At 42.2% G+C, this 24,255-nt stretch overlaps 2 protein-coding genes and 1 non-coding gene across 3 annotated transcripts; 1 reads left to right on the top strand and 2 right to left on the bottom strand.

Annotated features, from left to right (window-relative positions):
- Positions 1 to 952: 952 nt before the first annotated feature.
- Positions 953 to 1,024, bottom strand: TRNAQ-CUG (transfer RNA glutamine (anticodon CUG)). Its single transcript has one exon. It is a non-coding gene; the product is annotated as a tRNA-Gln (tRNA).
- Positions 1,025 to 1,965: 941 nt separating this feature from the next.
- On the top strand, positions 1,966 to 7,682 carry LOC133905263 (uncharacterized). Its single transcript, XM_062347005.1, has 16 exons — positions 1,966 to 2,350; positions 2,544 to 2,705; positions 2,840 to 3,022; positions 3,109 to 3,166; positions 3,321 to 3,371; positions 3,451 to 3,533; positions 3,865 to 3,952; positions 4,180 to 4,224; positions 4,294 to 4,368; positions 4,475 to 4,543; positions 5,041 to 5,156; positions 6,254 to 6,366; positions 6,588 to 6,667; positions 6,910 to 7,030; positions 7,147 to 7,213; positions 7,330 to 7,682. Exons 1-16 carry the CDS (start codon positions 2,046 to 2,048, stop codon positions 7,457 to 7,459), a joined length of 1,746 nt encoding a protein of 581 aa, XP_062202989.1. The 5' UTR covers positions 1,966 to 2,045; the 3' UTR covers positions 7,460 to 7,682.
- A 5,126-nt stretch (positions 7,683 to 12,808) lies between these two features.
- LOC133905444 (uncharacterized) lies at positions 12,809 to 15,879 on the bottom strand. The gene is made up of 3 exons (XM_062347219.1): positions 14,559 to 15,879; positions 13,241 to 13,312; positions 12,809 to 13,138 (listed from the first exon to the last, which is right to left on the bottom strand). The coding sequence occupies exons 1-2, from the start codon at positions 15,665 to 15,667 to the stop codon at positions 13,276 to 13,278; spliced, it is 1,146 nt and encodes a 381-aa protein (XP_062203203.1). The 5' UTR covers positions 15,668 to 15,879; the 3' UTR covers positions 12,809 to 13,138; positions 13,241 to 13,275.
- Positions 15,880 to 24,255: the final 8,376 nt, after the last annotated feature.

The raw sequence follows: 24,255 nt of genomic DNA, 5'->3' as shown, positions 1-24,255 counted from the left end.
GCGTTACTTGGGATGTGCGCACGACTCACCGTCTTTAGCATGGAATTTATGCTAATTCAAAACTTAATTGTTACTTTCTGGAAGGGAAATTTTACTTTAACCAAATAATTTGAATATTTCTACTGTGCAGTACAGGGTCATTGACATGTGTTATATCTTGGCTTGTGTGTGTCCAATTGCATTTCTCTTGCACAGGTTACTAAGAGAAGTTATTATAATTATATGTAACATTGATATTATATGTTTGGGATTTTAGACTCCCTCTTATTCGATATCTAGCATGGAGATCGAAATTGCTATGTTATGTTTGGGATTTTAGAGCAAGTTAAACAATCTGCATCAAGCTGATGGCTTGTTTTATAATCCTGCTGATGACTCGGATGATGCGATTCAGACGTTAGCTCTGTAGGGTAGCAACGTTGGGCCCCGGAGCAGAATGCATTGGTCAGAAGACGAGCCAGCGGCCCCACGTGAAGTGGTGGGGCCCGGTCCTTTTAGCGCTGCAGACCACCTGCCGGATCCGATCCCGAAAAATATCTTGCCGGGGAAATGACAGTCCTACCCCTCCGGCATCCGCCGTGCGCGTTCGTTCCTTGCCCAACCCCCGACGGCAACGCAAAGGTAAGCTGATGGCCCCCACCGCACAGTCAAACTATGGAATAGTAGAATTTTTTTGCAAATTATAAGTGTAAACAGCGAATATCTTCCGCTCGATCTCATCAGACATTGATTGATTTGAAAAAAAAACATACGACCATCGGACATTGCAAATTAATATCTCTACTGATGGCATAATAAGATTGACCGTAGTTATTGGATAGGGATAAGGAACAACATTTATTATTTGCACTTATTTATTTGTTTCCACCGAAAAATTTTCCCTAGTCAAACGAACCAACTTATTCAACAAATTTTGCTAAAAGAAAATATGGCATCATGCCGATAAAAAAAAAGGTCCCACCGAGACTTGAACTCGGGTTACTGGATTCAGAGTCCAATGTCCTAACCGCTAGACCATGGGACCATTTGACGAATAAGCAGAGAATAAATAATATTTAAAATTACTCTGCAAACAAGATGTTGCCTACATTTTCGTCCCACCACTAACTAATATCGCTCGCTATTCATTCCTATTCCTAACATGAAATGCATGCGTCATTTACGCCTTTGCATATATCTCTCCTCTGGATTGACCATTCCTCTTTCGATTTCTTTTCTTCCACATTTCATTAGCAACAAAACAAGCGTCCTTCCATTTGTCCTCTACGACAATCCATCTATGCAACCCAAGTCCCATTCAGTCTCAGCTTATTTAAAGTGCTAGATCCATCACCGTATCTATGAACTTGTAGCATCACATGCCAATCATTGTTGTCTAAAAGTCCAACAAAAATACCACTGAAATACGTGCCTTGCCAGTTAAGAGTCGTGAGGGTGTTATCGCAAATGATGTGGAGCAATCAACAGACTACTCATTCACACCAACTAGCTAAATATCAGTGCGTTGTAACGAAACATAAATATTAGACATGGCACTATCAATCAAAAACTCAAATTATAGAGACGTGTATGCGCTATAGAAGCGCCGTCGCACGAATACATCAAGAGCGATACAAGATTAGTTCCCAAAAAGAAAGAGAAGATTATCTGCTAATTCTCTTCTAATTTCTTTATTTATTTTTATTAGTAAAACTAATCTTATATCTGTAATGGGTAACAAACCAGAAGACTGGTGGATAATAGTGGATAATAAAAGTGAATAAATTATTTAAATTTTAAATTTTTTTATTAAATGAGAGGAGAATAGGACAAAAAGACGACATGAGAGCCACTCGTATTTTATAACGTAGAAGAAGACTAGTAGAGATAGAAATTCCCCTGAAAGTATCCGTGACCTGTGTAGGAATACGTACTTCAGGTAACCCGTCTTCGTATGGCGCTAGCGGAATCACCACCCGCACTCACGACTCACGAGTTGCTTGGTAGCCGGCGAACAGCGAAAGATTCCGTCCCTCCTCCCAACTGAACCCAAACAAAAGCCCCTGATGTCGCCAGCGGCGTGGCGCCTCCTGCCCGCCGGCGCCCGCCGCCGATGCTTCTCCACGGAGGCGGTGGCCTCCCCGTTGTCGCAGCTGCCCAGGGGCAAACGGTGGGACGCGGTGGTGATCGGCGGCGGGCACAACGGGCTCGTGGCCGCCGCCTACCTCGCACACGCCGGACGCTCCGTCGCCGTGCTGGAGCGGCGAGGCGTCCTGGGCGGGGCCGCGGTGTCGGAGTCCGACCTCGTCCCCGGCTTCCGATTCTCCCGCTGCAGCTACCTCCTCAGCCTCCTCCGCCCCACCATTCTCCGGTAACCCCAACCCCAAAGACGCGTCTTTTGCAATAACAGCCTCCGTTTCTGTCCAATTTACGCACCACGATCTTGTATTTAGATGCATTTTCTAATCTTTCTATGAATGTGAGTTGTTCTGTGTATTGAACCCTGAACCACCGATGCTTATGTGTGCTGATACTGCTGCTGTTGTTGCGGGTGCTTGCGTAAGCGAGCTGGAGCTGGAGAGGCACGGGCTGAAGCTCCTGCCACGGAGCCCTTCGTCGTTCACGCCGTGCCTTGACGATAGGTACCTGCTTCTTGGTCCAGATGCGGAGCTGAACTACTCAGAGATCAGCAAGTTCTCCAGGAAGGATGCAATGGCTTACCCGAGGTGAGTGAAACATTAAGTCATCCTGGTTTCTTTCTGCTGTGTAGCTTGAAACTATCTTGGATTAATAAATGACTGTGGGTTCTGTGTACATTTTAGATTAGAATGATATTAGTAGGACCTATATGTGAATGTAGGTACGAGAAGCAGCTGGAGAAGTTCTGCAAGCTCATGGACTTTGTCATAGACTCGGCTCCGCCCGAGCTGAGGCAGGAGTACCATACCTCTATGGTTGACAGGATGAAGGATAGGGTAGACAAGTCAGCATTCTGGGGCAATCTTCTTCGGCTTGTGATGCAGCAGGGGCAGAAGAATATGGTGTGAGTACTAAGTACTGACAGCTTATGCATAATGCAGTATGTAAAGTTAATTGCCCCTTTTTAACAAAAACAATGGCTATTGGCAGGGAATTCTTTGACCTCCTCCTTTCGCCGGCATCGAAAATCTTGAACAGCTGGTTTGAGGTCGAAAGCTTAGTTCCATCTGTTCTTAAACACTTCTGTTCACATTGATCATATGAAGCAACTGTGTGATTGCTTTGTTGCAATAGACAGTATGCACTTAAACTTCTTTGACCTGTGAACAAAAAGGCCTCTCATTGACTGCTATCTACTACAGAGCGAGGTATTGAAGGCGACTCTTGCAACTGACGCTGTGATAGGTACTATGGTAAGGGTGCTCTGAACGAACTAAGCAAATTTTTTTGCCTACCGTATTGGCATTTGACTGCTGCATCTCTCTTCTATAGGCTGGTGTGCACACTCCAGGTTCTGGATATGTTCTCCTGCATCATGTCATGGGGGAAACTGGTGGTCAGCGTGGTGTTTGGGCGTATGCTTCTTACTCTGAGATGCTTATCTTTGTATTCTGTTCCCTATAGAAATATATAGCCTTCACTATTGTACACCTGAAACCATGTACAAACCTCTGTGGTTGTAGCATGGATTGAACTGAATAGATGGTCAACCAGTGTATTGTGTATATTTCCACTGACTAGTCAAACAAGCTTTCAAGGGTCAATATTGTACAAAATGACATCACACTCTGTAGCCAAATCTGCTTGTTAGCCTGTTGGGTTCATTATTAGTTGTTTCCTTAGTTCATTCTTGGTTTGCTTTTGCAGAAATATTGTTATTTCCAAAATATAATACACTTGCTACAGGTATGTCCAAGGTGGTATGGGTTCTGTGTCATCAGCTATAAGCAAAGCAGCTCTTGAAGCAGGTGCACAGATTGTAACAAATGCGGAGGTGCCTTTCCTATTCTTATGCCATGATATTAGATCTAAGATTTGTAATGCTGCTCTTTGGCAGAGCGATTTTTCCAAATTTAAACAGAATACAAAATGGTCATTTATTCAAAAATCAAAAGTTTTAACTAGAGCTGTACTATGTCATGGCCATTTTCATAATTATGGTTTACGTCCAATCTTCCATGTTAGGTATCTTACCTCACTCGATCCATTTTTCTTGTACAGGTTTCTCATGTAATGATTAATGAAACTACTGGAAGGGTAGAAGGGGTAAGTACTTTGATTAACGCATGAGTGTATTTCATTGCTTCCAACCTCTTGAAAGATTGGGATTTGTAGGTAGCTTTGGCTGATGGAACAGAGGTGCACTCGCCAGTTGTTCTATCAAATGCCACTCCATATAAAACATTTGTGGTAAGAACAACTATGAATATGTAACATTGCAAATATTTATCAGCTATAGTTTTGCAAGCATAATTAGGCAAATATTTTTGGTACTGATATCTGATTTCTTTTGCAGGACCTAGTGCCTGCTAATGTTCTTCCAAAGGACTTCCTCTGTGCTATCAAGACAGCAGATTACAGCTCTGTAAGAACTTATGTACAACCATATCTTGATACACTAATGTTGTTCTTTTTTAAAGGCAAAATTGCACTTAAAAAATTGTCACTCTGAGTTGAAAAGCACCCTCATAACTCACTTACACCCACATGTCGGTTCGTGAAATCCTACCTGCCAATAATTGGAATGGAAAAACATTAGAAACCTTAAAGAAAGTCAACATACCTGTCAGCATGTTGTTGATTATAATGTTGAATAATATTATTTTGTTTTCTTCAACTTTTCTTCTGCTCCTTCCATTCTTTTCTATTTGATGTTGTTGACTTTACATGGTCTCTAGGATGTAACTTGACCATGATTTTTTTAATTTTATATTACTAAAATAAATATTTGTAATTTTATGAAATTACTTTTTAAGATGAACATAATAGTATGTTGAATCTTGATAGTTTCAACAGTGAGCTCCAACAACTGAATATTGTAATATTAATTGCTAATAATTTAACCTGAATTCTTTGGGGCAGGCGACAACAAAGATTAATGTGGCTGTTGACAGGCTGCCACAGTTCCACTGCTGCAAAGACATCAGCCCTGAAGGTGGTCCAGAGCACATGGGCACCATACACATTGGGTCTGAAAGGTAGTTAACTGAAGTTACTCAACCTCTCCTACGTTGACAACATCCACCGTGTGAAATACTCGTATACAGTTGTCTTTGATCTTTCTCTGCAGTCAGACAAGCAAATAATCTGTGAGATACCATTTGTTATCTTATTCATGTTCATGTATTGCATATCTTGTGCTTATAAACAGAGAGTACGGCAAGGGAAATGGTCTTGTAATTCAAAAGTGTCACTGCTCGATAATAAATCTTGCTGTTCTGATATAGTGCTCAGCGCTAGTCATCTTGACTTTATATACCAAATCGATTACCTACATGTATATATTATACTTTTACTTTTCATTAGTCCCCAAGGATAATAAAGCACATGTTGAATATGTGTCGAATATAACGTACGAGTCTGGTTACGTTAGGATTTGGAGTTGTAATTAACGGTATAGGGTAGAGTTGGAGTCGGACTCTTGTCACCCTTCCTCATAAATATGAGAAGACCGTTGTTGTAACCGGCATGACAACATAGCGACATGCTCGCAGGGGGGTGTTGGCGGTTTTGCCAGGACTCCGGGCGGCTGGTGTTGCAATTGTGAAAAGGAGCATCCGTAGTCATGCCCCGGGGATGTAGGCTTCGGCTGAACCTCTTCAACAAACATTGTGTCTCTACTCTCTAGTGTCGTCTGTGATCTTGCACGTTCGTCTTGGTAGATCTGTGTCACTGCACAAGCTAATTCTCTAACAGCGCATGATCATGCTAACCGCAATATGAGAACCAAGCGATAGCTCAGTTGGTAGAGCCTCTAGTTGAGAGACCATCCACCCGGGCTTAAACCCTGGTGCTTGCCGGTCATGTGAGTACCTCCCTAAAGGGTTGGGTCCTGCAATCTCTTAAGACAAAGCTAGGGGGACGTCTTCTGCTTATGTTCGGTTTTTTTATGCTAACCGCAATCATGTTATATGATAGCTCCCAGCCTATCATTAGTTTCTCATTCGTTATCATACAGAAAAGCTAGATGATCCAGCCTCTTATTTGATTGTGTGTTATTAAAAAAATGTAGTGTCACTCTAGCAGAGTTAATTCATTACTGTCTACTAATATGGAACTTCTACGTGCTCTCCAGCATGGAGGAAATTGAGCTAGCATACAGGGAAGCCGCAGGCGGCGTCTCATCCAAAAGACCTGTTATAGAAATGACAATTCCTTCTGTCTTGGATAAGACCATCTCTCCACCAGGTATGCGGATTTCTTATTCCCTCATCATTGCAGTGGCATAAAACCTACTACTAACTACTAAGGCATATCTCATCATCCCAAATTCTCAATAGAGCAAGAAAAGTATATGGGGTATGCTTTGTTAAACTATCATTGGATCCTGCAGCTACATTTTATGTGTCTAAGGCTATTTTGATCCTGCTCTGACACGAGTTCCATCTTTTGATTTATCCTTTCAATAGGTCAGCATGTTATTAATCTTTTCGTTCAGTACACACCCTACAAACTTTCAGAGGGTAGTTGGCAGGATTCTAATGTCAGGGTATGTTGATCCTACTCACATTTTGATCTCATTATGGCATTATGCACTCTGTGTTTAATGTTTGCACATTCCTTGGCCCACACAGATTGCTGTGTATATTGCCCAAAAATATTTGTTATCCATAATTGAACAGAGTAGGTTCTGATGATGCTCTTAAGCATTGTCTCCAAAACACAATCTGAGAAGAGAAGTATTTTGTGAATTTACCAACACTGACCATGTTGATGAAAACCAATTTTCAGAAATCCTTTGCTGAGCGATGTTTTTCTTTGATTGATGAATATGCGCCGGGTTTTAGCTCATCGGTTGTAGGCTATGATATGCTGACTCCACCTGATCTTGAAAGAGAGTTTGGTCTAACAGGTAAACTCTTTCCTGTACACATTGTTTTCTTTTGCATGTCGTGCATACTGCATCCTTTTGCTCTTTTATTTACCAGTTAAAAACTTTGCTAAAGGGGCATGATTAAAATTTCACAGGAGGCAACATTTTTCATGGTGCAATGGGCTTGGATTCTCTTTTCCTCATGAGACCCGCCAAGGGATGGTATGTGTATTAATTTGTTCTTAACCCTTCTTCTCCTTGCCAATCTTTGACGCTTCAAGGCTAGAAGTCACGACTTTGGGATCATGACTAGCCTGTTTGCACTTTGCACCATACAGGTCAGACTACAGAACCCCTGTGAAGGGGCTGTACCTCTGCGGGAGCGGCGCACACCCAGGTGGTGGGGTGATGGGTGCGCCGGGGCGTAATGCTGCTTCTATTGTTTTGGAGGACCTTAAGGCAAAATAGATATAACTTGCAGAAAATGGAAGTGGTAGTTGACACTAGAATGTTATTTTCGAGCACAAGAACAGCATATAATTCATTTGTCATGTGCAACCACTTATGTCGGGGGTGCAAACCTTGTTATTGACCATTCTGGTACAACCATTTTTCTCATGTGTGGTCACATGATAAGAGAATGAATCACATTTTCCAAATGAAATGAAGTGTTACATGGTTATAATGTGAATGATAGAAATCTCCTGTAGCCATATGACCTTTTTTGACATGATTATGTTAACATTTGTTTTCTTCTCTGACCTTTCTTCTGTCAATATATGTTTCCTTCTTCTCTGACCTTTCATCTCTCAATATATGTTTCCTTCACCCATCCAATTGTTCAATGTATTAACGTGTAAATGAGATCTTGGACGTTTATCTTTCAAGAATCGATTGGGTGACTGAGAAACAACTAAGCAGAAAATGTTATGATCTGCTGTAGATGTTTGAGTAGATTTTTATGTGTCCAACTAATCATCGCAACAATTTGATATGACCTGTATGCACATTAGAAGGATCTAAGAAACGTGAGAAACTTGCCATTTCGGATACCAAATAAGAAGGTTTCGTAATTAGCATTTGAAAAATAGGGCCAGCATGCACTTCAGTTTACAAGGTATCAACTGTTTTTGTCAAGCAATCTAGGCCATAGAACTTCAGTTTTATTTTCATAAGGTTCTTGTTAATGATTGTCACATACACATGAATCCAAATGCTCAAAGTAACGAAGAAATTCCCTTGTCAAAACTGAAACAATTGGCTACTAACATCCCTTTGATAGTTTAGTTGTCAAATGATCAGCATCGTCTACCTGAAAAAGCTAGTGCCGCAGCCATGAAAACCAACAACAAGGTCATGAACAACAATAATTGATTCCAATTTTTTCAAACAACAAAACATGTCCAGTTTAAACAACGTAATGCAGGCAGGGGACTTTCTCACAATTTCTGGAATCCATGATTCAAAGCATTGCCAGCGTTCTCCATAGGTCCGGTGAAGGCGGCGGTGAGCTTAGCTATTGACTCTCGCCTGGTGCGGCATGCTGGAACTCTGAAAGAGCTCAGACTCAGACAAGGATATTTTCTGGCCGGCGTGGCCGTCCTTCCAGCGCATGAGCAGAGGATACAAGCGAACCAGGCACGGAAAACACTCTCAATCAGAGATTCAAAGCAAAGACAACCATACCCTGTATAATGCCATCTGAAAATGAACGCTGCTGAAATAAGCCTGATCAACAAGCAGTAAATGAGTGATATATTTTCAGAGACAACGCTCCGAGTTACATAATTATCTTTCGGTATGCGCACAAAGAGGTGAGACTGAAGAGACTACATCAGGAGCAGTCGAGCAGAAAATGGCAAAATTAAACGGCTTGAAGGAGCTCAAAGAGATTTGGTTTCATCTTTCGCCAAATTCAGACTCCAGTAACACTTACCGTGATATTTTGGTTTCCTCCAATACTTCAGACTTTTTCCAGAGTGGCCCCATAGATGCAATGAGTGAAGAAACACACAAGCAAAGTGTCTGAAACTCGTGCATGGAACGTCTATATATATACCTGTAAGCATGTCATGCAGTTGTTGCTCGAAGTCATGCGAGGACTATCTATATATCATTCGTTTATCATGTGAGTGCGCTCCAGAATCATGTGTTTTATCAGGGTTACCTACTTGCATTTGTATAGCGTCTTGTTTGAAAAATAGATGGCAGATCTATAGTTTGGTTATCGATCACGCAGCACTCAGGGCCCCGCGTCCTCTGTTATTTTTTAATTCGCCAGTGCGTGCCGGATCCTAACAGCAGAATCTGGCAAGAGCAGAATCAGAATACAACAGAAGTTGTTACAATCTCTGGTCGTGATTGAGTTAGATATGATTCTAGTCTATCTACACGAGATATCTTATGCTCAAAACACTATGGCACAATAAAGCCGAGCGGAAAAGTAAATGAGACATTCGACAGGAGATAGATTATGATTTTAGAGAAAGAATCGCCGAAATTGCAACTACACCGCTCCGGAATATGAATCTGGGACTATTATGGAGAACAGATAAGGGGTGAAATATTCGTTGATTTAAATTAATTACAGGAATTCAAAATTATTTGGTCATCCCTGGGCTTGGGTTGGATTGGGCCATGACCAGGTTCGGGTCGGATTAATTTAGTTTGAAATCCGAAAAGGTTAATTGGGCTGAGAATTGCTGTCCACTAATGATTTCAGCCTTGAACTGGACATCTGAAGAAAACGGCCCGGGAATTGGATGGGCCACGTACCATCGCAGGCCCACGTGCTTCAGCGGTGCTTCCATGCATTGTCACGGGCGCTGATCGAGGTGGCTGCAGGCAAGCGAGGCTGGGAAGAGAGGGAAAAGCGAGCGGCTCGATACCTTTGCGCAATTGCAGTCACAATTGCGGTATATTTTGTGTCGTAATTGTAGTTATCTTTACACAACTAAGCCAGTTACTACAGTACATATAAGTTAAGTTACAATTACATAATAAAAAATATATAATTATAAATAAATTAGATATCGAGTTACAACCATATATAGTTACAGTACTTGACATCTTATGGATCACAACTATACTATTTTTAGTATCGTAACTTAGAAGTGTGTACAGAGTTGAACTACATTACACCTAGGAACATAATATATAGTTGTGATATATATATATATATATATATGGGGCACTGCTATTCTCAACCCCGGCAACCCAACCCCGGCAACTGGTCCCACACCCGTAAAAAACATCCCGCAACCGTAATTTTCAATTTATCGAGACCGTAAAATGCGTATGACCGTAAAAATCATTCCACAACCGTAAATTTCAATTTATCGAGATAATAAAATACGTATATTTAACACCCCAACAAACCAACCCTGTCAACCAGTCCTGCACCCATAAAAAACATCCCGCGATCGTAAATTCTAATTTATCGAGATCGTAAGATACGTATGACTGTAAAAATGACTCTCGACAATAAAAAACTACACGATTTTTATTGTCAAGAGTCATTTTTGCGATTACAGAAGCCATTTTTTAATGTTTTGTGGAATGGTTTTTACAGTCATACGCATTTTACGGTCTCGATAAATTGGAATTTACGGTTGTGAAATGGTATTTATGGTTATACGTATTGTACGGTCTCGATAAATTGAAATTTATGGTTGCGGAATGGTTTTTATGGTCATACGCATTTTACAGTCTTGCTAAATTGGAATTTACGGTTGCGGGATGTTTTTTTGGGCGCAGGACAGGTTGACAGTGTTAGGGTGTTAAATAGCTATTTTTAGCGCAGGAAGTAGAATAGTGTATATATAGACACACACTATTATATATATATATATATATATATATATATATATATGTATATGTATATGCAGCGTACATACAGAATACGCACAATCGCGCGCGTCGGACCGAGCAACCAAACAGCAGCCTAACACGCGTGCTAGCCCCACCGACTAAGCACGCTCACACCCACCTACTATGCGAGCTCACTGGATGATCAAACATGTTCGAACCTATTGAGTAGTGATTATAATTAGTTGCAACTACTTGCATAAAAAAGTTACAATATGCAATATAGAGTGATTGTAACTACAGATATAGAGCGGTTACAACTATATGCATAGCGAGATTGCAACTTACCTGTCTAGGTTGACTGATTGTAACTAATTGTGATCATGTTGCAATCGGTAATGTTGTAACTATATTGTTTAGCATGTTGTAACTAAATTATCTACCATATTATAATTAAAATATTCACCATGTTATAACTAAAGTGTATACCATATTGTAACTAGTCGACACTCAAAAATGCAGTTCACTATGTTATAATTATAGTGTTCGCTATATTGTATCTAGAGTGTCTATCATATTATAACTATATTACGTAACTCTGTTACTATCCTAAACTTCATCAAAATATAATCTTTATGGATCTCATTTTGTTAAGCACATTTTTTCCAACAATATAATTCAAACGGATCAAAAATCGAACCTATGATTCTAGAGATATTACATTTTAATTATTAGATCAATAAAAAGTTCCCTGCATGCATGATCTAATGGGTGAGTTAGATGTATATGTGACATGAGTGGATTGGCTCCCTTGGTTTATTGACTCACGGAAGGCATGATTGGGCCATGCGGGAAAGAAGTTGGCTTGGTCAGTCAGGCAACACGCAACGTAGATCTATTCTTATATATATAGCGAGTTTATTCTGCGTTTAGGGGCACTATAGTTTACTTTATGTCACCATCCAGTTACAACTTCAACAATCGTCAATTACAATCCACTAGTAGACCGGTTACAACTGTACGTTTAAAAGTATAAAATTGCAATACGAGAAATTAACGAGTTACGTTTTAGATTGTACTATGATTATAATTGTGTTTCTTATGTAGTACATCATTAGCCAAAGAATTTATTAAGAGTTACATTCATTTATAACACAATTATAACTCAATTTTTTTATTTACGTCCGATCGTAACTCCGTGTTTTACAGATTATAACTCTACTATTTTTTATATTGTAATTAAAGTGATACAATGAGAACAAAAGTTAATATATTACACTATAAATATAGAATAACACTGCCGTATATATATATATATACTGTAGTGCTATTCTACACCTACACTACATCTGAGCCGAGCCGATCTGACCAACCCCGCACTCCGTCATTTGACTGAGCACGCGCCCGAGGAGCCCCACGCGCGTCTAACCGACTAAAGAAAGGACCACGCACCCGCACGCCATGCATGCTGACTCGTGCGCGTAGCGAAGCAGCTACTCACACTGTCTCACGACGCATGACGTTTTAGCCTCTTTAACTTTATTCAAAATACATGACGTTTTACGATTTCGAGATAACTTTACCTCATATTTTCTAATTTTACCCCTCCATTAAGTCCCCATTTCCAATTCAAATCTCATTTTACATCATTATTACTCATAGATCAATGTACAATAAAAAAAATAAGATGATTATTTTATCTTTTATCTTATTATTCGTAGAATATCATATATTGTGAGACCGAGGGAGTAATTAATTAGCTAACGCGCACATGCATGCATGCATTGTGGCATGCTTTTTGTGCAGCGGCTTTTTTGTAGCATGTATGCCTACGAATTCAAAAATTCATAAATGTCACGAAATTTTTTAGCTGGCAACAAAAGAACAAACAAGCATCCGGCCATATTATCAGAATACCGCATACGAGAAATAAGGCAGGCAGGCAGGCATATCACACGAGGAAAATATCAAACAACCTAAACTAATGTAAATGTAAGAACAAGGGACGTTTCAGAAACCAACATATCAAAATCACCAACCATATCGTGGTAGTTCTCATGCAAAAAAAAAAAAGTAAGTTCGTCGCACAGAGGGCATACAAGTACCCACACTCGCTAATCAGTTTGGACAGAGTGTTCGACAGACTGGGCAGTCTGCCTCTACCTGGTACACGGCAGGCAGACATGGGACCTAAGAATAGTATGTTACGTGGTTTCTATCACAACTAGAGACTGCAAAAGGATTGCTTATGTAGTTATGTAGCTTGCTTCCCTTTTTGCTGCACACATCTGAAAGTGATTGTTTCTTCTAATCATCAACGAATCATCCCAATTTTTGTACCTGCAGCATAACTCAGTTGGAATGGCATGTCATTGTACAAATAACAAGTATAGAAACATCAGGTTATGCTTTCGGAGTGCACAGTGATTTTAATATACTTACAGATTTAGTTGACACATTATTATGCCTCTTCAGCATCAGCCAGCAATAGTACACTGAGCATCGGCTTCAATTCTGGAATAAGAGAAAAGCATAAGCATCGCGTGCTCTTGTTACTGCATCAACTGATCAAAGCAACCAACATAACAATAATTCGATAGGACTACAGTTCTGGATAAAATTTATTTGTACTTTGAACAAACTTTAACATCAACACATTAAAATCATATTTTGAATCCATGTTGCAAAGTCACATGTCACAGTATGGCTTTTCCACAAGTCTATCTGGTAGCTATATATATCTAAATGCAGAGCAGCTAAGCGCCAAACCGTACACCTAATTTCTGAATTCTTATAGTACTCATTAACATCAAGCAAAAGCGGCTACTGCATTTCATCAATGAACTGGTTTCATGAAAAGCATAACCACGTGTGAGGCTTGACTGACCCACTACAGGCACATGTTTATTGAAAGAAATCTTGATAGGTTAACTAATACAAGACATGCTTGACTGACCCAATAATGCTCTGTTCCTTTTAGCATAGCATGAAACAGGTCTAACAACCTTCTCAAAGGACCAGAACTGAATATGTAAAACAAAACTATTCATGTTCCTCATTAAATCTTATCAGTTGATCATTAATTAAGAGAAAGACAAATTTTGGATAAACATATAAAAACCAATAGTGCTAACCTATAACAGACGGACAAAACCAAACTAGCAGCATACAGAAGGTCAAATAGAGACAAAATCAATCAGTTTCTACATCAAAAGTAGATGACCAGCATTCAGACTAACAATTATACCTGCAGAGAATTGATCCATCCAGCTAACGCAAGTAGTCAAGTAGTTATCCAGCTAACACAAGTAGTCAATAGTAGATGACAAGCATTCAGACTAACAATGATTACTAACATGCATACTGGTATCAAATTTACATATAGTGCATCAAGTAGTTATATTATTAGTCAGGAGACACAGCAATCATTAGAAAAATTATGCATGTTTCATTTGCATCAACCGGAATTTTCGATCTAATAAACAGATCACGCTCATAACAGCACGAACAAATTATATTCAGAGGCGCAGCCATATCAAACTAGCAGGCAGAACTAACATATTCAGATAACGCCATTCATCCAACAGTACTGAAAACGCCGCCGTACTACTTTGAAAAGTAGTCTGCAGTTCTGCACGCATCTAGACCTTCTATCGATCGATCGATCAAACATAGATATTGCATATGCCAGTTAACGCATACAACATCTGATGCAGTATGATCGAACATTAGCGAAGAAAGCAGGAAGCCATAATTTTACCCGGAGATCCCAGTGGTCACGTAAGGGATGAAATCCGCGTAGTACTGGCGGCCGGTGAGGGGCCCGATGGTGCGGGTGGTTCGGCCTTCGAGGTCCATGGCCACGACGATCTCGGCCATGGGGTCCCACATCACCACCTCAGCGGAGCCCTGCGAGCGCAGCAGCAGCACCCGGTCGCGGTTCCTCAGACAGCCGCCTTCGAAATGACCGGCCAGAGTCCACGAGATCACTGCTGCGCGGCGATCCAGGTGAAGGTAGATCACCACCACCTCGTTGACGCGCTCGTCCATGCACGTCACGCAGAGTGACCCCTCCATCTCGCCGAGCTCCCAGTGCGGCCACTGCAGCACCTCCTGGGGCGCGGGGACCAAATCCGCGCAGCCTGCCACCGGGTCGTAGCAGAGGAAGTAGCCAAGGGTGGTGCGCCAGAAGGCGCGGCCGAGCGCGCCCACCCCGGAAGCGGGCACCACCTGCTCGACGGCGCTGATCGCGCCAGCGACGCTCCACTGCCAGGTCCTGGAGGAGAAGGACTCGTACGCGTAGATGCCTTGACCGAGGGGGAAGGCGACCGCAACATGGTAGTGGCCGCAGTGGTCGGCGCAGCAGTTGTAGGGGTCGTCGAAGGTGATGACGACCGCCGGGTCCCCGTGGGCAATGTGGTCGAGGTGGTGGCGCGGGAGGCGGGTCCGCTTGAAGGTGGCGGGGTTGGCGATGATGTAGTCGCCGGTGGAGGTCCCGCGGAGGCAGACGAGGCCGCTGGTGGAGGCGAGGACGGTGACCCCCTCGTCGCAGGCGGAGAAGGCCGGGTCCGGGATGAGGTGCTTGGCGGGCCAGCGGCAGATGGGGTCGAAGGCGACGTAGGACACGGCGCCCGTGATCGTGTGGTGGAAGAGGCCGGAGAGGACCTTGTACGGCGGCGGCGGCGGCTGGGGGACCACCTCGGCTTCCGCGATGTCGAAGAGGCCCTCGGGGCCGTCGGCGACGATCTCCTCCTCGTAGTCGGGGGAGGAGCAGCCGGAGGAGAGGGCGAGGACACGGTCGTCATCGGAGGGAAAGGAGGGGGAGTCGAGGAGCACCCAATCGTCGGCGGAGTCCTGGTCCGAATCCATGTCGGCGGGGGAGGCTGGGTGGTTGCTTTAATTTGCTAGGGCTAGGGTTTTTGGAGGGGAGGGGATCGGAGAATGCATGCGGTTGCGGCGGAAGGCGGCGAGGGTGGATTATGTAGGGGATGGGGAGGGCCCCCGCGCGATGGATTCCGTCGGAAGTTTCCACGCGAGATCGATCCAAGTTAGAGTTAGAGTTCCTAAATAGTAGTATTCCCCTAAATCATCTCACTTGGATCATCTTCATCTTCTATCTTCTTGGACCGAGGAAAATTCGAGCAGAATTCAGAAGCCCCCTGTTCCTAGATTTTTTAAAAATAATATTAATTTAATGAAAAATTTAAAAAATATTATAATTTTTTGAAAAGTTAAAAAATAGTACCACCTATCGGTAATTGGCCTGCTGACAAATGATTTTATGGCGATGGCAGTGCAACAGACTCACCACCTATCAGTGAGCAAAATCGGCATTTCACCCATCGATAAGATATTATTTTTATAATTTTTCAAAAATAAAAATTATTTTTACAATTTTATATGAAAATATTTTTTTTTTAAAAACCTCTGCTCCTGTACTGTCTCCGGAGCCGAGGCAAATTATATAGTAGGCTGCAGGAATGTAGTGCTGTCGAGTACTCCACATGTGATCCTCGTTAGCTTCGATCTTTCTTGTAAATTGTGGACGAAACCACTCCACTCCACACGATCCAAGTCAAGGCCCACCGAGTCAAAGTCAAGCATCCTGCATTCTTACGCCGGACTGAACTGGATACGTGTGTGCCAAGTTTTTATTTAATTTGTTCCATGCATGAACTAGATGAAGATGGGTTTCATTAATTTCAGCGATATGACGAAGATTGGACACGTGTGTTAATTAATTACATTAATATGGATTATTAATATCAAATACGAGCGAGCTCGATTTGTTGAGATCCCCGGAAAAGGGAATCTCGACTCCACACAAATATCGTCGTCATTTAATATCACTAATTAATATTAATTTAACCCTGAAACCCGCTAAGGGTGCGCGCACCTCATTCTCCATCGGGAAGAATCGTCTGACGCGGTGCCTGTTTGGTTGCCTTATCTTTTTTAATTTATCATAGCATCATATTTTAAAAGTTACAAAAGCTTCTGTAGATCAATTTTTGGCTTCTAATAATAATAACTATTTAATTTAGCTTTCTATTTTTAAGTAGCCCGAGCCGAACAAACTGGGCAGAGGTGAAACTAGGTGAGCCCACCCGAGTGCACCGGCACCAGAGTCTCAAAGATTTGTCTGTTATTAGGACTCTATTTTCACCTCTTATGCATCACTAAATCTAACTATATGTACCAAATAAAACTGTCAATCCAGACCAGCTTACACCACCATTATATTGGCTCTAGCTTCGCCCCTAACAGTAGCATCCCGCCCGAGCGAAGCAACCTCGGAAAAAGCAGTATATGCTACGTCTCGCAACCCAAAAAAAAGCTATGGATTCTGTGTGTCAACAGGAAAAGGTATTAAAGCTCCATCGTGTGAATCTTCATCACGCAGCACTAAAAACTTGCTGGGCCATACATCCTAGGTAGTGTTTGGTTGGATTTTTTTATAACGTAATCTGATTACAGGCGCCAACCAATTCTATCTGTTTGTTTCAGCTCCGTTAAAATCAAACCCTATTGTAATTAGATACAGGAATGTAGAAACTTGATAGAACTCACACCTAGGTGTAATTGTAATCCTATTGCAATTCCATTACTGGAGGGAGCCAAACAAAGTCAGTAATGAATCTAATTTGTTCGCATTTGCCCTGTTTTATGATACCGTTTACATTACCATTTACATCCTTCAACCAAACAGCACCTTAATTTCCATGATACTCTTTTCTCCTGTGCCGGTCAGTGCATTTAGTCAAGGTCGATGGCATGGATCAAAGAGTCAGGGAATGTATTTACAACATTTTGAAGTAGCTCCTTCAGGCTTCATCATCAATTCACAGCAATCTCTTTTTTTCCCTCAGAAAGTTGAGGGAAAGGCAAAGGGGAAACCTCTACTGTAGTAAATATATTAATTTGTAAGCAAGAAAAAGGAAACCTGTACAAACTCCTGTAAAAGACAGACCCAACCAAAAAAAAGAGAACAGGAAAGGGAAAACTATACAGTCTCACTAAGCCAAGAGGAAAAAGAGAAATGAAGAGGCAACTTGAATCTATGAAGTTGCAAAGAGGCTTCATCTTTGAAAGCAACCATCCACACCTGGAAAAAGGGTTGAATTTGCCTGAAAGCGAACCCATGTCTTTGTTTCCAGATTGCCCAGGCTGTAGTTATGAAGACTTCCATAAAGAAAGACGTTTGGAAATAAATTTTCGCTCTTTGCATCATCGTGAAGAACTGAAGCTGAGTGTTCCATTGCACATTCAGAGCTTGCTAGCATCTTTTACTGAAAGGACATTAGAAAAACAGATAAAAAAATTCGGGATTTTTGAGCATAATGGCACATCAATTTGGATTAATAAAGTGAGCGAAAAGAAAATTAGAGAGAGAATTGAATTAGAAGTAAAATCGAACTTTTTCTCTAACTTGTGGGGCCCACATGAGGGAAATATCTCTCTCTCACTCAAAAGGGGCAGCCCACCCCCTCTCTCTCCCACATCTCTCTCTAGCTCTCCCTTTTTCCCTTAGTTCCTGCCACTACAAGCGAAGCCGAGGTGCGTATGTGGTACCCACGCGACCACACGCTCGAGAGCTATTCATCCATCCAATTCATTTTCGTTTCCCGAAGGATTCGAGCTGGTTTTGATTGTTTTAGGTGTTCTAGGTTGAAACACTTGGAGCACCGGAGTTCTTCTTCATCCCGAGCGTTTCGCTTCTTCCCGAAGGTCGCAAAGCGGGGCAAAAGCATCCTTGGTGAGTCTCCTAGGCTTCCCATGGCATGAACTTACATTTGGATGGTCGATTTGGGTTTTGGATCGCTTTTTGAGAAATCAAGTGTTCTTGAGGTTTAGAAGAAAAGAGAGGATTTTAGATGAGATTTGATTTAAGAATTGAGTTGCTAGGTGGTTAAGTGAGTTCTAGACTCTCTAAACTCTCCCAAACGTATCCCCTTTGGGTTGGAGAAGATCGCAAATCGATTTAGCAAAGTTTTGCCCTAAATAGGGGAAGTTCTGGAAAGTCCGAAACCTCCGAAAAATTGTCTGGAGGTTCCGCAGTCCGAAACCTCTGCGAAGAAGTGCGGATAGTCCGAAAAAGTGCGGAGGGTCCGTAGTTACTATTCATCAGGCGCATAGAAGCTTTAAAATTCATAATTAATTCATCCGAATTCCAAACAACGTGAGACCAGTTGCGTTAGCTTCATATGAGTATGAACTACGTGTTAAAAGTGTTGGAACTCCATAAAATACTTTTGATAACTGATGAGTTAATTAAATGTGTTTCTGCTTGTTTAAATCACCGATAATCAATACCATCTCCGAAAATTATGAAACCACTTGTACAATTCATGTTTTGCGCATCTTATGGTATGCATTGTTACATTTCATCTATACTCATGGCATTGCACGCGTTATTCTTTTTAGAGAACACCGATCTGACGATCCCGATGAGCGAGGGCGGTCTGGAGGCACCCCACCTTTCTGATCCAGGACAGCAAGACAAGCAACTAACATATTTCACCCATGTCAAATTTGGAAGTCTCAATTGATGAATATGCTTATGTATGTATCCATGTGTCGGGTACCCTTGGGTAGAACCTATACCGATTGCATCTTTCTATCTTGGTCAATTGTTCAAGTAATTTCCTTGTAGCCTAGAGATGGTGTTATGTCTAGGTACGAGTATGATATACATGCTTAGCAATGCTTAGGTATTTCGGTAGAAGTCGAACGACGGCATTCTCCGTTGTTCACGAGAATAGGATTTACTACTATTTACAATTACATGCTGTTGGTGATGGTATGGTTGGTTAGTGGTGAGTATGAGACGAGATGTGGGTGGTGTTAGGGGTGTCGTCTGCCTCAGTGGAAAGTCCAGGGGGCAGGTCAGGAGAGTAAACCCGAGCACCATAGACCGCTTGCATCGTTTAAGGCCGATCGTCGGGGTTGTTAGCTTTAGCACTTACCTTACTCACCACATGCTGATCTAATGGTAAGACGAGCCGAATACCTTCACAGCTGTGGCTTTGTGGGCGTGAACATCGACGGTGTGAGCGGGCGGGCTTGTAAGTGGTCTAGTTTACTCTAGGAGTAGTTCTAGTATCGTCGCGCCGAGCGATGCATGCTCCACACGGTTGGGGCTGATTGGGAAAGGTTGTCACGAGTACCCTCTTGTGTGCACTTTGGCCGGTGGCATAAGCCGAATGATCCTCATGTCGTGTGGGTTCAGAAGTATCCCATACAGGGTGTAAAAAATAGTTTGAACTGCCGCGCTCACGGTCATGAGTATGCTATTGTTTCATCTGCACACGGTTGTAGAGTTCTCGTTGTGGTTTGTGGATGATGGCATGATGTTGATGGTTGGACATGTTATTATGGTCTGGGTATGGTGGTTGGTGGTTTGAGTTGGCATTTGTTCACATTGATATACTTGTTGTTACATTTACATATGCTCAGTTGTTGGTTATGGCAGGGTAGTTTCATATAAGTTGGTTAAGTTAGTTGCTCACACCTATGTCTAGGATGCTTACTGTTTAATTAACTTAACCATGTTTAAGTCTTGTTACCAGCTTAAATGCATGATACTTGGAGTCGGAAATATGTATACCCATATTGTGTAAGACTTGCGAGTAGCTTCGTACTCAGGGTGTTGCCCTTAAGTTGATGCAGGTTCGCAAGTCGGCGAGGAAGAGGCGGTGTTCGGCTACTTTGTGCCTGCCGATCAGAGTGCGGACAGAAGTAGCACACTCTACTCCGAACTCAGTGTTTTGGTATGGAGCCTAAGGGCATGTGGCTCCATATCCTTTTGTTGTATAGTTTTCTTCTGCTGCGTAGTTGTTGTTTTTTTTGTTGTAAATTGGAAATAGATGCATGTTTAAAGACTTGTAATATAATGTTAATTACTCGCTCTTTCTTAAGCTTTATTGTGATGTATATGTTGGAAAGGCATGCGTTCTGATCTTGGGCACAAAACACGTGCCGGGACTACCGGGACGACATTCTGATTAATCGTCGAGGTTGTGATTATAAAAATGATCCGCTTGATAATTAATTTGAATACCGTTTGGACAGTTCCTCACATTAATATTCTTGGTAAGCCTGCTCTGTGAAGGGAATATGAAAGTTTCTCTGAATTGAACCATCTTGGATGAACTCTGCAATTGATCTCTAAGAATACTGTTATTCCATACATCATTCCAAAGGATTGTAGTTCCATCTCCCACTTTACATCAAGCAATTCCTTTGAAGTGATCAACAAATTTAAAAATATCACACCACCAAAAAGAACCTTTATGAGAAGAAGCATGTGAAATCAGACCATTGGAATAATGGACATTGCAACCAGGGGATATCTATCTTATTGTAAAATTTATGCAAATGTTTGACTATAAGTGTTGGGAAACGGGTAGGCTACTCTAGCACAAAATAAATTTTCTCTACCGCATTCAACCAAGAAGCCATGCGAGTAGGGGATCATGAATCATTACCACTTGACGAGCTGTGGAGCGGAAGAAGAGTTGGAGCAGACCAATCCAACGTCGTGCGCGTCAAGTAGTCGATCGTCAACCTCGTCCTGAGCACCTTTCGAGTACTCGCGAGTACGTCCCGAGTACTCCCGAGCACAACCCGAGTACCTCCGAGCACGTCCCGAGCACCCCCGAGCACGCCCCGAGTACCCCGAGCACGTCCCGAGCACCCCCCCGAGCACGTCCCGAGTACCCCGAGCACGTCCCGAGTACCCTCGAGCAGATCAGCACCGCAATAGTAGCAGCGCCTCTACGGTATCCACACGTACAAGGATGGAATCGCCGTGCGCCGGTGTACTAGCACCGCGCGCCCGGCTAGGGTTTCGAAGGGAGTTCGGGAATAGGAGGCGGCCAGGGTTTTTGGTGGCAAGATCTGTTTTTCGGAAAAACTCAATGCGCCTTGGCCCCTGCCTATTCTTATATAGAGCATGCTAATGGGCCTTTAATCAACATTAAATCCCATTATGACTCTAAACCCTAATGGTCCTTTAATCAACATTAAAGCCCATTAGCAGATCCAATCCGCAAACTCGATCGTCTCTAGGGCATATCACCAACAATCTCCCACTTGCACTAGAGTCAGTACAAGTTTTATATTCCATCCCCTTAAGTGTGTGACCCGTTAGGTTCATGTGTAAACGGCCACTATCCGGAAACCCTTTTCCGAATTGCAAGTCAATAGCGGTACCTAGCAGGACATATTGACTACCGAATGCACACAAAGATCATATCGGCTGAACCTTGATATACTCATGCACCAATCCCTTTACCACACGACACCAGTCAAGCTCAAGGCGAGATTCGTGCCACCCTTGTGATAGCTCGATCATTCACTCGATCAAGTAGTGGATTCACCATGATTAACTCTTTAATCACATTGGCATGGCCATGCACTTTCCAATCCAACTACCTCGAGGGGCCCAGAGATATCTCTCCCGTTATTTAGGAGGGGTAAATTCCATCTTGATCACTCACATCCCACGACATATTTCATAACATACCCGAAAGCAATCTTTATAACTACCCAGTTACGGAATAGCGTTTGGAAGCCCCTAAGTGTGTTACTACACATTCTGGAATCAATGATGATCTCAGGTCAAAGGATTCTGTAGGTACACCATTTGAGATAACAACTGATGGCACATTAAAAATAACAATCCCAGCAGTATCTCAGGGTGGGTCTATCCAACATCATGTTCTCTAACATGTGTCCACATTACTGATTTGATATCTCCATATCTATGATCCGTGAAACATGATCATCATTCAGTCAAATATGCTAATCTATAAATCATTATTGTCCCACACAATGATATGAGATTAGGGACTATTTAGAATAACATCATAAAAACAAAGAGCTTCACAAACAAGTCACATACTTGCTGATCAATGTAAATGATAATTATTCATGGAACCAGATAACAATTATCTAAAAGTACATTAGCATAGACAGAACACATTCTCTCACATGCACTAGAGTCTATCCCGCAAGTATCTAATACCCATAGAGCTCAAGTGTGCCTCATGCTTGGGTTGTGAGAGAGGCTTCGTCAACGGATCAGCAATATTCGAATCCGTGTGCACCTTGCATATTTTTACATCACCTCTATCAATAATATCTTGAATGAGGTGATAGCGCCGAAGTATGTGCTTGGACTTCTGGTGCGACCTAGGCTCCTTGGCTTGTGCAATGGCACCACTATTGTCACAATAGAGGTCCATTGGACTGGACGCACTAGGGACCACACCCAACTCAGAAACAAATTTTCTGATCCAAACAGCCTCTTTTGCAGCTTCCGAAGCTGCGATATACTCGGCCTCCGTCGTGAAATCAGCAACCGTTTCTTGCTTGGAACTCTTTCAACTCACCGCACCTCCATTAAGGCAAAACACAAAACCAGACTGCGATCTCGAGTCGTCCTTGTCGGTTTGGAAGCTAGCATCGGTGTAACCATTTACAACGAGCTCCTCCTCACCTCCATAGACTAGGAACATATCCTTAGTTCTTCTCATGTACTTGAGGATATTCTTTACTATAGCCCAGTGACATTCACCTGGGTTCGATTGATATCTGCTCGTAATACTTAGAGCATAGGAGATATCTGGGCGTGTACAAAACATAGCATACATGATGGACCCGATAGCAGAAGCATACGGGATCGCACTCATCCTCTCGAGCTCATCAGATGTCAAAGGACATTGATTTTTGCTGAGAGTGATGCCATGTGACATTGGCAAGAAACCTTTCTTGGAATCCTGCATATTGAACCGATTCAATACCTTGTCAATGTACGTGCTCTGGCTTAATCCGATTAGCCTTCTCGACCTATCTCTATAGATCTTTATGCCCAATATGTATGCTGCCTCTCCTAAATCTTTCATTGAAAAACTCTTTTGCAATGAAGATTTGACAGCATCGAGTATTGGAATATCATTTCCGATCAATAATATGTCATCCACATATAAGACCAGAAACACAAGTGCGCTCCCACTAGTCCTTTTGTAAACACAAGGCTCTTCTTCATTCTTGATGAAACCAAACCCTTTGATCACTTCATCAAAACGAAGATTCCAACTCCGAGAAGCTTGCTTTAGTCCATAGATGGACTTTTGCAGCTTGCAAATCTTCCCATCATTTTTCGGATTGACAAAACCTTCAGGCTGTGTCATGTACACATCTTCACTTAGGTTTCCATTAAGGAAAGCCGTTTTGACATCCATTTGCCATATCTCATAGTCGAAATATGCAGCAATTGCTAGGAGAATCCGAATAGACTTTAGCATTGCGACGGGCGAAAACGTTTCATCAAAATCAACACCTTGAATTTGCCTGAAACCTTTCGCCACCAATCGTGCCTTATAGATGTGAACATTTCCATCAACGTCTATCTTTTTCTTAAAACCCCATTTACACTCGATAATTTTCACACC

This window comes from Phragmites australis, chromosome 22 (assembly GCF_958298935.1).
Source record: "Phragmites australis chromosome 22, lpPhrAust1.1, whole genome shotgun sequence".
Classification (NCBI taxonomy): domain Eukaryota; kingdom Viridiplantae; phylum Streptophyta; class Magnoliopsida; order Poales; family Poaceae; genus Phragmites; species Phragmites australis.
Note: the sequence above shows the minus strand (reverse complement) of the source record. Positions and strands in the feature narration are given on the sequence as shown.